The sequence below is a fragment of the Montipora foliosa genome, chromosome 8 (assembly GCF_036669935.1).
Source record: "Montipora foliosa isolate CH-2021 chromosome 8, ASM3666993v2, whole genome shotgun sequence".
Taxonomy (NCBI): Eukaryota; Metazoa; Cnidaria; class Anthozoa; order Scleractinia; family Acroporidae; genus Montipora; species Montipora foliosa.
Genome location: NC_090876.1, coordinates 20340790 through 20354111, shown reverse-complemented (window position 1 = coordinate 20354111; position 13322 = coordinate 20340790). Strand labels below are relative to the sequence as shown.

The following is a 13322-nucleotide window of genomic DNA, read 5'->3' as shown; positions in this document are numbered from 1 at the left end:
AGGAGAAATTGAAGTAAGACATGAGTAATATTATAAAATTACTGTGTAAATGTACGCTTAGTTGACCGCTCTCTACAAGGGCTTTTCAGGATCAACCGGCTCAACGGGATGCATGTGAAGCCGCCCACGGCTGCTGCCATTCATGTGTGATCTCGGAGCACCGCAAACCCAGCCAGATGTAATTGACTGGGAGTCGATTTTGAGGAGGGAGGAAAACCGGAGTACCCGGAGAAAAACCCTCAGAGTCAGGTTGAGATCGACTGAAACTCAGTCTACATACGACCCGAGGTCAGAGTTGAACCTGGGTCACAGAGGTGGGAGGCACGATTGATGACCACTAAACCACCCTGATTAATGATAATTTTCCCTATCATTAATTTAGTACGGAACAGGTTCTGGAAAAAAGGTGTTGGGTATTCCGCACCACTCGGTTTTCTTTCAATTGATTTCATGAAAAAGAAGCGGTTGCTGTAACTTGCCGACAGCGGTTCTTTGCGTCCCCAAACCTACCACAGTTTCAGAACACTTCCTCACTAATAATCTCACCGCCAAAGACATTTCACTCTTTCCACTCGAGCTCATTCATCCTGAGCATTCAGTGCAAGTACTTTCGAAATGTGAACAAAAATGAGAACTGAGTTTTTTCATCACAGTAGCACTTTACGGGCCTAGTTTCCAAGATCTCAACTCACCTCCAAATCAAAAAAAAAAAATGTCGATCTGTTCAAATGAGAGGGCGGGCTATTGTAGCTCGGTTGCCGAGATCTTGGATTTTCGAGCCGGGATCTCGTTAAAAGGGCTGGAAATTTTGCCATATGAACAATTCTTCCCGGTTACCGGGAGGAAAATAATACAATTCATTTTCGTGATAGATTGGACATTACCCAGTTTTTACTTCTCTTTTATTCGATACAATTGAAGCTCGCTCAAACAAAGAAAATCGAGAAATTCTCGAGGCTTGTTCTCTAGATTTCAGGCCTGAATTGTTGCCACTTTTTATCTGAGAGGTGCTATATGAACAGGAACCAATTTCATCCCGGTAAACGAACCAGCCCGGTCAACCGGGATCATGTGAAGAGGCCCTAAGACTTTCATTCTCATTCCCCATTCCTTTATTTTATTTTGTAATGTAACACTCTTCAAACGTTATTTTCTGAATAGCATGTGAAGTTGGTGGGATTGATGGCACGGGTGGCGAAGCCGCGCGGAGAATGGGGAGGACGCAGCGCTCCTCCTCCACGAGGTTTCGTCCCTCTTTATTGGCGAGATTTAGCATCACGTTCTGCACGTTTACGTGAAACGATAAACTTCGGCTTGCCGTTTAACGTTTCACGCAAAATTGAGTGAAGCTGGTGAATTAAGCAACCTCGTTCCCAGGGTCCTCTCCTACTCGGCCCCAGTGGCGAGAGAGAGAGACCCTGGTCTGGTCTGGTCAAGTGTCTGCTAAATTTTAGCAGATGACAAACAAATGATCGAAGGGAGGGGCGGAATGGTAAGGTATTTGTCTCAACTGTGCCTGGGTGGGAAAGTAAAAGTGCTGCGATTCAAGGTAAACAAAGTGAACGCACGTGTATCCGTGAAGTCAACAATATAATGTGAAGGTCTGAGGTGAAATGTCAAGTGGAAAACTCCCACAAACGCCAAAAAAGGTTTATCAGTCATCGGGTTCAAGTTGTTGCCGTCTGTGTAAATCGGTTGGGGACACTTCGTCTTGGAGGAATCTGTTTGGAAAAGGAAATCGTGCTTTGCTCGCAACGGCGGAGATAATTTATGGCAGTCCTTTAATCCACGACAAAACACTGCCCCATTTACTGTGCCGACCTTGCGAAAGACGGTTAAAGAATTTCGAAAACTTCAGAGTATTGATAACAGAAAGTCAGTCTTCATTTCAACGAGTCAAGAGATGTATAGAAATTTCGCCATCGGTCGCTCGTACTTTGCCCAAGAGCGCAAAGGCGAAGGACTCTGATGAAAATAGTCGCCGTCGCGAACTTTGTTTTCAGCCGAGGACAGACATAGTCAACCCACCTCAATCGTCGTCTGGAAAAGAGGTATATAAATGTTCTCTCTTTTGTTAATGTATCTGGGATGTGTGTGTGTACGTGTGCATTAGCCCGCGTTGTCATACGTGCAATAATAATTCAAAGCGACAAATTTCATTACGTATTTACAGAATAGCCGACCAATTTGTCGATCTATGATTTCCAGCAATCTCCAAGAGGATCCCCAGGCTCAGGTAGGTTACAAATAACTTGTTCGTATCCAATATAGTAAATAAAAGTGACATTGTACACAAACAAACGTGCAGAGGTAATTTTCTGTTATTTGTTTGCATTGGGTTTTGTGTTCGGGAGCAGATCGTAGCCTCGCTCAGAGAAACTTTCCATCAACAAATCCGAAAATAATCCATCATACTCACGTTCAACCTTTTTTTACAGTCAAAATGATGGATAATATTAAGTGTAACATTTTTGTTGTTTTCTTACCATTGTGTAGTGTCAACCGATTACCGGAACACTCCCCCTTCATGCAGTATTTTTGCAATGAATACAGTGTATAACCCTGGCGTTGTTTACTTTTATTGTGCATAAAATATCCTTCGTAAAAATAGGAAACACATATTATTTCCAATCTCTGATCTTAGTCACGAAGTTGGAAGTGGCGGATTAAGGCCCCTTCCCTCCAGCCCCCTTATTTGGGGTAGAAAAAAAAAGGGCTGAAGGAAGAAATGCCCTCAGGGCAACTAAAACAAATCCCCCCCACCCCCCCCCCCCCCCTTTTTTTCCCCAGCTCAAGGTCAGTTTTTGTTAAGTATAGTTTTAATAATTGTTGTATTAATAACAGTTCCTTCCTTTTTCAGCCTGTTCAAAGTTACTTCTCAGACCTGCCAGATCTGTCTATTATGCCATTAAATCATGAGGAAAGTGTTGTTCAAAGTGAAAGCCAGGTATATATTTGCCTTCTGCCTTCCTTAGGGGGGCTTATATGATTCAACTTATTCCATTACTTATTTATAAATTGTATTGATAATTATACCTAATTTCCAAAAGAAATCAGAGACAAGTTTTGACATTTAAATGTGATTTTGGGGGCAGGGAAGTTGAATTACCTAGTATATAGTATGTAGCTCTTTGAACTGCCATTTTTGCACAGAATATTATATTCATCTCTGAATTAAGACTGTGTGATTGCATGTTTTTTTTTCATGGTCAAAGTCATCGGATGTTCAAACTGAGAGGCTAGCAGAAATGTTGTGTCAAGTTGACAAAGAACTGGTAAATGCTGCAAGAAGGGAAACAAGCTCAGTGCTCAGAGCTAGAGGATATGATGCCATGAGTACTCTCAGCTTTACAGAGATCATAAAAGAGATCCAGACTCTATGTCCGACAGTATTCAGCTTCCTCTCCCATATGATTTTTCTGAGTGGCAGCCCAGAAAACAAGACAGTCCCATTGGCACTAATCTATGGAATCATTATGTTCAATAGATGTAAAGAGATGAGTCGGATTCAAAGAGTTAAGACTGTTTTACTTACTGAAGGGGATGCAAGTACAGAGGTACACCATTTCTAACAGTTTTAACAATCAGGGAAAACAGTGTAGAAAACACGCAATATTGTTTCCACCTTTTTTACTACCATGTAATCTATAACAAAAAGGGTAAATTTTGTAGCAATTTATCTCGCGTGTTGTTTTTTTCCTTTCAAAATGTAATAAACTGCTACACTTTAAGTGAGGCAGACACTGCCTTATACATATTAAAATATGATTTTTTTCACCATACTGATATTATTTGTAAACTACATGTAGCTCTATTTCAGCTTGGGAGTGACTTCTTTAAATTGACGTGATGGTACAAACTGTACCTAATCATGGGCTGTTAATTAAGCTACCTGGGCCAACAGGGGCTCCAACCAACTTTGAAATTTGTTACTATTTCTATACAATACTGTCTCAGAAAACAAAGTATCTAGCATAGAGCTGTTAAGTGTCCTGACCACCCTCTTGGGTATTTTGGAATCCATCCCTGCTTATTGTTATCCTTTCTTATTTGTAATTTGCTCCTGTGAAATCCTTTCCAGCTCGTTGACAGGTTACACAAGTATGGTGTGTGCCTAGCAAAGTCAATGAAATACACAGTCCAGGAAGAAATTGGAAAGCACTTCTTGGACCGTGCAGTGCAGCTTTTAAAGGAGGGCAAAACATTTGTGTTGGTACTGGACAATATTGACTGGGATGTCAAGGTCCATGACATGCGCTCTGACCAACAAAATAGTAGTGTGCATGCTGTAGCCACAAGCATGGTGTTTGATCGAATCTCTTCAAGCAACATACCAGACAATGGCCCTAAGAAAAACCTTAACGACTGTAACTTGATGGATTTGCTGACTCTGTCTGTTCAAGAGATCCAGTGCATGAGAGAACGGTATAAAATCTTCTTAGGAAGAATTTTATGCGAGTCATTTCCTGCTTTCAATGTTCTAAAAGATGTTCTGCCAGCACATACAGCATGTCGATATTCAGCTGAAATGAGAACCCAGTCTGTTGTCGTGCCCCTACCAGTTCTCATGAAAGATGAGAAGAAATATTCAGACCTGGTAGATGTATTGGATCAGCTCGAGGCTTGGGTCCGTGAACTTTATGCAAAAGCTGGTCTTTGTAACCCTGCTGAAGAAGATCACATTCCACCAGCTCCACCAATTTCAGCCCCATCCAGGCCAGACCAGCCATCTTCTCATCTTCCACCAGTCCCTAGCGAAGATGATCCTCTTGTGGATGTTAAAATTCCTTGCTTTGGAGATCAGTTGACAAGGGTGAGGCTGGCCGGAGCAAAAGACTTGAGAGCGGGATGCCACACTCCCAGGGATAGGCTCGATCATCTTTACCCTTTTAGGATTGTTGATTGGCATGCTAAAAGGAGTTTTCTTAAGGTACAATCATTGTAATCAGATGATAACAACAGTTATTTTTGTCTGCTGGACACACTTTCCAACTAACTTAGAGATCAAGATCAGTTAAAAATAATCTCTCTCAATTTGGTCTGCACTGGGCTTAAATTGCACAGAAGCATACAGATGAAGCATATAAATTTTGATGTTTTTCTCAAGAACAGAAAAGAATTAAGGATTAGGTTTCCTGGGTTTAATAATGCTCAAAAATATTTTGTTTGTGTTTTTTTTTATAGCTGGTTTTCAAGAAGCTCTATAAAAATTCAGGGAGAGAGATAGGTACCCTCCGTTTTTTTAGAGAAAAATTGCAACGCAGAAATGTTACACAAGATGTCAAACACTACGAGGACTGTGAACAGTTGTTCATGAGTGTAGGCAAGTGTTTTACCATTGAGGCTCTGGTCATGTACTTCAACATGGCAAACAAGGATGGCAATCCAACCAACAACAGACCGCCATTATTTCACATCATGATGACGGGTAACAACAAGCAAGTGTATTTCAATTCAGTGTTGGATAAATTTATTGATGAGTTTCTTCTTCTCCCTTCAACCTCATTCCCAGGTCCTACTCGAGAAGAAGAGGACCAAGAGAATGAGGTTGAGTCCTTGTCTGCTTCTGAGGATAGCCAATCATGCCTGGAAAACACAGACTTTGTTAACAATTACTCCTCATGTCTCATTAAGTACTTTTTGATTCTCCTTGATTTCAAGGATGCTGTAAGAGAGGGGAATGGTGAGACACTTGCCACTCTGCATAAAGTGTTACTGCCCTATTTTAAGTCATTACCAGGATTTAATGCTTATGCCATTGAAATGTTGATAAGTGTTATCCAAAATGATGTTCTTTTGTCTGAAGCAGAAGCTCACCACTGCATGTGGGCCTCTACAGCAAATTGGAAGGGAGGTGTTGGGAAAAACATCGAGATTGATTTGCTACAAGAAAACCGTAACAAAGACATAAAAAAGGCTATTAAAGCAATGGGTCCTAACAAGACAGACAATGCAATTGATCGGTCTAGTAGAGCCTCTGGGGGAGAAAGGCACACTGTCCAAAACTTTGACCATCAGGTGGGTAAAACAAGTCATTCCTCCACACACAGCCACAAATCATCTGAGATTGATGAGAGGATTGTACTGAATGACCTTCGGGATCTAAAACCATTTGACAGCATTCCCAATCGCAAGCATGACTCTTTCCAAGATATTTCTGCAGACCCTCTGGCAACTCTTGACCAAGTTGATTTGGACAAATGGTTGAAAAAACACAAGAAAAATCTGATGCTGGATGCACCCTTGATGCAAGATGAGGAAGATGAACTTTGAACTTTCTTTGCCAGAAAAGACAAGAAAGTCATGTACCTTCCAAGATGTTTTCCACTTAAGTGAAACCCTCTGTGAAACCCTCTGTGTGCGATGGTCTGGCACATAATGAGCTACTTAGTGCTGTACACCAGTATTTTATTCTAATCTAACTGGCAGCTGGTTTTTTGTTGTATAAGAACAATTTTCATTTCTCAGATTGAATCGGTTCTTATGTATATGGTGCTTTTGGACCAAATTTCAGCCCAAGTGTTGTAAATCTACTTGTTCTTTTATGCAGGTTTTAACTGTAGCACTGTTACTGTTATGATTCACATCCAACATATTGTGAAAGGAGGCCCAGTCTCTGCTGGGGTAAAGATGTAAGGTGCATCAGAAAATGGTGACTATGAAGTAAACATACATGTATGTAAGATTTCCTAGCCTCCCAGGCTAATAGGTAGTGCCAGTGCAAAGCCCTGGACTACAAATGTAATATTGTTGGTGAATCAACTACTCCTTGACTACTATTAAGAGGTTGCGAGAAAAATGTCACTTGATGACTATACAAAAATAAATATTCAGGGAAGGCAATTGACTTGACAGGACTTAAGTAGACATTCGTCACAGTCACATACAGATTCACAGTAGCTGCAGCAGAGATGGCCAATACACTGAGTGTCTATGGCATCAAGAGTTTTTAAGAGAAATCTTCTTAGGCAACTGTCCTCTAAGCAGCAGAATTTGCGAATGTCATCACTAAGTCCTTCGCGATTCTTGGCAATGTCTCTATTGTTGTAATAGAGTGTTGCAAAAGATTGTTTCCCATCGCGTCCTGCACGCCCAGTTTCTTGGAAATATTCCCTCACCGTGCGAGGTGGTCCCACATGAATAACATGTCTTATGGCATGGATATCTACACCCATTCCCATTGCAACGGTAGCAAATATTACTCTTACTTTGGATGCAGATCTTGAAAGTTCTTGCAGAATCTGTTCTTTCATTGCTGCTGTTTGAGGGGCATGGTATTGTGCAAAGAGCCTGTTTTCTGGCTTTGCTTCTGCACTTGAAGGGTAGTACTGCTCATCACCAAGTTGCTTTTCAAAGTATTTGAAAGCAAATCCACACCAGCGTAAGGGCAAGTACATAATTGTAGTTGGGTAATTTACTTTCTTTCCCTTGAGGTCAAGTGCTATGGGCTCCAAAAGCTTCTCAAAAAATTCCACATCAATCCCTTTACGAAAAACTTTTCTGTAAAAGATGTTGGGGCGATTTGGATTGGTTATTACCTCTAAAGGGTTCTTCAAGTTAAGTGATTGCTTGATGACCTCTATATCTTTCTTGCTTGCTGTGGCAGTTAGAGCTACCACTGGTACATTAGGGAAGGTTGCACACAGCATGGCAAGGTTTGCATAATCTGTTCGGAAATCATCCCCCCTAAAACAAAATCAAGAGAAGTCCATGAATGGAAGTTTAATTATGATTATTATCTAATATATATACAGCTAATACATACATGTATGTATGTATTTGCTGTATGTATATTGTTTGCAGAAATATTATTCTTTTGTTACTATTGTTAAGGAATTAAGATCATTTAGTATTTTAATTCTAGCAGTGGCATCACTGTAAATCTCATGGAAGAAACAGGAAGCAAAATACACATTCAGCACCTTAACAGTTTGGTACAGCACACCAAAAAGGACATTGAATGAAGCAGAAAATAAAATGTGGTGAATATCTAAGGTCTCTGATAGTGATGTCATGATACAAAAATCCGCATATGCAGATCATCATGAAGTGTCGTGTGCACATTTTCTAAACCTTAAAGATGCAAATAATGCTTATTATCGCTTACCATTCAAGAATACAGTGGGCTTCGTCGACAACTACTGCTTGTACGGATCGTTGGTAAGGTAAACTTTGAAACAGCTCCAATCCTTTTTTGCAAGACAAAACAGATTCGGGATGTGTAAACACTAGGTCGTATTTCGCGTCCTTGAGTAACGTCGGATTTGTTTCGCTGTCATCCAACTCTAAATTAGCACTGTTCGTGGTCTTTCTAACTTTGAGAGCAGTCGCTTTAATCTTTCCTTCGGTACTCCTCCTGATCTGATCACTGATTAATGAATTTAACGGCGAAACAACGACAACAACAGGATGACTCGAAGAGGAAGAGGATGTCGATTGAGAGTTGATTTTGTCGAAGAAAAGACCCGGTAGAAGGTGGAAAATGATCGACTTCCCGTAACCCGTTGGCAGCACCCCAACGGTATCCCTTCCTAAATATATTGCCTCCAAGCATTTTACTTGTTTAGGCTTGAGAATAATGTTCCAGTAGTTACTGTTGACAATAGCGAAATGCAGACTGCTGTAAAACATGGCGAATTTGCGAGGAGGAACGCTCGATGGTGACAGCCTCGCTTTGACAAAGACAAAATCAGAGCGCGACAAAAGATTCAATAGAAGATACCCCTCCCAGGAACTTTTTTTTGTCATCTAGACACGTGACCAGACCAGACCAGGGTCTCTCTCTCTCGCCACTGGGGCCGAGTAGGAGAGGACCCTGGGAACGAGGTTGTGAATTAAGCTGGTGATTAACCAAGGCAACTTGGAATGGATTCTGTTAATTTTGAGCATTCAGTTAGCAAAAAATCAAAAACAAAAACTCGGGGCCATACTGGAAAATGGTTTGGGGTTTCTTGTTTTCCACAAACAACTTGTTAAGTAGAAGAAAAACGAGAAAAAAAATTCCGCCTATGCGTCAGACGCGAAAATGCCTACTTTCACGTAGAAACCGCAACCGGCAAAAGCCTTATAATACCTTATAAGTTTTTGTATTGTGTAGATTTAAATTTGTATTACGCTGGCAGAAACGTAATTAAACATATGCAAAAATCTAAGAGAGCAAATCGTTCGAATAGACACTCACCGTCAGAAAGCTCAAAGAAATATGCAAATATGGGCATTTTGTTTGCTTGGTGGATCACGTATTTGACAGGTCGGTGCCAAACAACATAAAAATGTCGCAGTGGTGTAAAAGAAGTATAGTTCAGTCGCTGTTATAATCCTGATTATCGCTGTATCACCAAATGAATGCTGGAGTTAACTACCACGAAAAGTTTCAATCGCATGCCTAAATGTTTTAATATTCAGTTTTACTTGAAGTGTCCCTGTGATAAAAGAAATCACTTCCTTTTTTTCTTCAGATTCTGAAAGTGTGTTTGCTGAACACCTGATTGGCAAAATTTGGAGCTTTGACGTTTATCCAAAGGTCGTTTACTTTGAGTGTAAGTTTTGGATTTCACGGTTCGTCATTACTCATGTTCAAAACTGACCGGTTGGACCTCAGAGGGTTGGATCCAGGGGAAAGTGACGTCAAAGGCTCACTAGCTTAAAATTTCAGAGTGTAAATACAGGTTATTAGGGAGCTTAAGCACGCGCGTTTTTGAGACGCGGACGGCAACCGGAGGCGATCATTTCGCGTGCCCGGACAGTGGCGTCTCTCAGACTTTTATACTTATCATCTCTAATGGAGAAAAGATACTTAGCAATGTAAATGTGGTTGTGTAAAGACAAGTTAAAAGGGAAAACACTTCACTTCCGGTTGCCGTCCGCGTCTCAAGAACGCGCGTGCTTAAGCTCCTATTATATATGCAAAAGCCAATCTCGTTCCCCACAGCCTCCGTTACCCTTGTCCAGAGGAACGGACGCGGGAGGCTCTGGAATAATCCAAAACCGGAACCAGAAAACTCTGCTGCATATTAATCTCAAGTAAATTAAGGCATGAGCCTTAAGCTGGACCCAAATTATTGCACAAAAAAGTAAGGGGGTGGTCTAACTTTTGAAGGTTTAGTAATAACAACCTAGGACTTTCGCAGACTACTAACGTCACAAAAGTTTTTATATTGATGTGGATTACGTATGCAAATGAGGTCACGTGACTTGTTACGGCCACAAAACTCAAAGTAAGAAACAGCAACAGTTTATGCTAAAATTTATTTCATTTCGCTACCATTAGATTAGTCAAAATGGCAAAAGAAAACGAACAGTGCTTGACCTTTGTTAAAGATATCTTTAGTCTTGGAAATATACGGTATGTGGTACTAGTGCCCAGTCCCCTGTGGAAAAGAATTTCTTTTCTCGGACATTTATTTAAAGTTATCTTGAAAAGTCCAAGCACAGAAATGATGTATTCAATAGTTTTAACATAATTAAGGTAAATCCAGGCACCAGAAAATGATAAAAAAAAGGTTGCCGTTTAGCTAAGAAGATTTCTGTGCTAAAAATAACTTTAAATGTCACGTGATAACATATCATTCTGTTGAGCGGTTTAGGTTTCACATCTTATTGCTGTTAACAATGTCCCAAAGTTTTTTCGTGTTATATAAATGGATTAATAGTTAGTCCACCCCCTCACTTATTTTCTTAAAACAGATCTGGGCACAGGCCTTAATTCATCTGAGATTCAGCTGCGTACACGCGCATTGCATTCTTAAACTAGTGAGGCTTTGACATGTTTGACGTCATTTTCTCCTTGATTCAACTCTCTCAAGAACTTAAACTTAGTTATGGCGGACCATTAAATAGGAAAATTCCAGTGGAAATAAACAGGTGTCTTTTTGAAATGGAGTCTTAAAACTTTGGTCTTTTAGTGTTTAATTGACATAGTTTTGAAATCGAAAGAAAAATAAGAATTGACTTTTTGGTACCAGAGGCACTTTAAAGTGCTACTATGATCAATAATCACTGCCTTTCTTTCTTTAGATTTTGAAAGTTTTTTCCTTAACACCCGACTGGCAACATTTTGAACTTCGGCCTTTATCCAGAGGCTACTTGCATTGAATGCAAGTTTTGAATTTGACGGTCCGCTATTACTCAAGTTAAAAGCTGACCGATTGGACTTCAGAGGGTTAAATCTAGGGAAAAGTGACGTCCTTTACTCACTCGCTTGAAATTCCAGCGCGTAAATACAGTTTATTATACATGCAAAACATGAGCTTAAAAGTCTGAAAGGCCGAAACTCCCGTGCAGTATTTTTATTCAGCCGCGTCCACGCGCATTGCATTCTTAAAGTAGTGGGTCTTTGACTTCTTCTCGATGATTTTAAAGTTAGTCAGACTGGATAAAAGTAAAACGACCTAGAACGTTCTTGTGAAATCCCTTACCAAGACCTTTAATCGTATTAATACATAACAACGTGAAAGATGTCATGCATCGTCAAATGGAAACTCGGAGAAATCCGAGCTCCAGATAAGATTTGAACTCACGACCCTCCGTGTATCCAGTATGTACGGAATCTCTCAGCACTGAGTTCCTGGAGACTCCGAGATAAGCAAGGGTAAAATTTTGGAATAGACTAGAACGGCATCACGCAATTAACACCTCGCTAACTGCATCACGCAGTCGGTCAGTAGCTCAATGGTCAAAGCGTCCGTACTAGATCACGGAGATTCCATCTGAGGCTCGGATTTTTCCGAGTTCCTATTCAACAATGTACAATATTTTTCATGTATTTTTCATATTACTCACTTTGGTGGTTAGCACATAACTCACAGGAAATCATCATTTGAAATAATTGCTGAAATGTTGCTCGGTGAATCACAGGTATTAGTGTAATTACATAGGTGCTTATTGAAAATTCTCTGCGCTAATTGGTTGCACTTGAGGTGACTATTGTGTGATAATCACCTAAACGTTCTTTTTTTTTTTTTTAATGGCCACAAGTGGTTTTGTCGAGGTGACGGACGAAGGAGTCTCAATTGTTTTAAAGAAAATGCAGACTTTTCAAAAAATCAGCTCTGTAATTATACTGAAACAATTATTCACCTCAAACTTGGTGAATATCGGTGAATAAAAACCTTTGTTCACCGTGTTTAACCCGGTGAACGAAGAATAGAAGATCAAGGTCACGCATCAATGAAATCAAACACAATGACAGTTCTAAATATATTGTATGGTTTTCAGCATAGTTAATGCGTTTTTAGGTTACGACCTTTTGTGGTAATTTTTCTTCTATTAGACCAATTGTTGCGAAGGGCATTAGTTCGAATAATAGTGGTCCATCATATCTTTCCTTTATCAAAGGAACTGGTGAGTATTTTAAAGGGAGTCATTCTTCTTCCTCTAAGGTATTTGTGCTCTTGTCTAAACTTTGTAAATCCAAATCGTCGGACTTGGATGGTATCTCAAGTACTAGTACTGTCGCGAAAAAGCAAATTTAATGGCTTGTCCTCTTTGTTCTATTTTCAATCGATCTATTGACTTTGGTGTCTTCCAGATGTATGGAAATGCTATAAAGTCATTCATCTTTTTAAACAAGGCGATCACTCTAATTTGCACAATTACCGACCTATTCCTATAATTAATTTCTGTTGCTGCTAAGGTGTTTGAACTTGCCCACCCGGTTTTCCATCGCTCCACTCTACAGTTACTGATAACATAGACCAGAGTAGTGGCATCCGTTGACCGTTGCTTTCTTAGTTCTCAGTTCTCTACTGTTTCAGCAAATGCCGTAACGAATGGCTTATTCTATTTTGTATAATAATATTTCGTGCTTAGATTCAGTATTAGCTATTCCCTTTTCTTTTCACCTGCGAAAACAAAATCGTGACTTAAACTGAGGATAGAGTAACACTAAAAAAAGCTAACGGTTAATTTAGTCTTCCCAGCTCGAAAATTTTCTCACATATATAATAGAAATGTCATTATGAGCTAAATGAAAGATCATTATTATCATTATTATTATTATTATTATTATTATTGTTGTTATTGTTATTGTTATTATTATTATTGTTATTGTTATTGTTATTGTTATTGTTGTTATTGTTATTGTTATTGTTATTATTATTATTATTATTATTATTATTATTATTATTATTATTAAAGGGTTATTATTGTTACTAAAAAGGCTTTTGATACAGTTGACCACGATATTTTGTCTTCTAATGCGGAATATGTCGGTCGAAGGCCATTCAACTAGTGAAATTATTAAATCACGTCTTTATCAGGGTCAATGCTTGGCTTGCCTCAAATGAACTAACCCTAAGCTGAATTTTAAATCTGAATTCATG

General features: G+C 39.6%; 1 protein-coding gene across 1 annotated transcript; it reads right to left on the bottom strand.

The window, feature by feature from the left end:
• Nucleotides 1-6631: 6631 nt before the first annotated feature.
• Nucleotides 6632-8824, bottom strand: LOC137967376 (recQ-like DNA helicase Blm). The gene is made up of 2 exons (XM_068813918.1): nt 8108-8824; nt 6632-7686 (listed from the first exon to the last, which is right to left on the bottom strand). The coding sequence occupies exons 1-2, from the start codon at nt 8746-8748 to the stop codon at nt 6831-6833; spliced, it is 1497 nt and encodes a 498-aa protein (XP_068670019.1). The 5' UTR covers nt 8749-8824; the 3' UTR covers nt 6632-6830.
• Between the last annotated feature and the right edge of the window lie 4498 nt (nt 8825-13322).

What these genes read in the sequence shown, in the direction of transcription:
- LOC137967376 (XM_068813918.1), bottom strand. Translation starts at nt 8,748, where the DNA reads ATGACAAAAAAAAGTTCCTGGGAGGGGTATCTTCTATTGAATCTTTTG. An exon ending in GCCCACTGTATTCTTGAATG is followed by an intron (nt 7,687 to 8,107) that starts GTAAGCGATAAT and finishes ATTTTGTTTTAG; the next exon opens with GGGGGATGATTTCCGAACAG.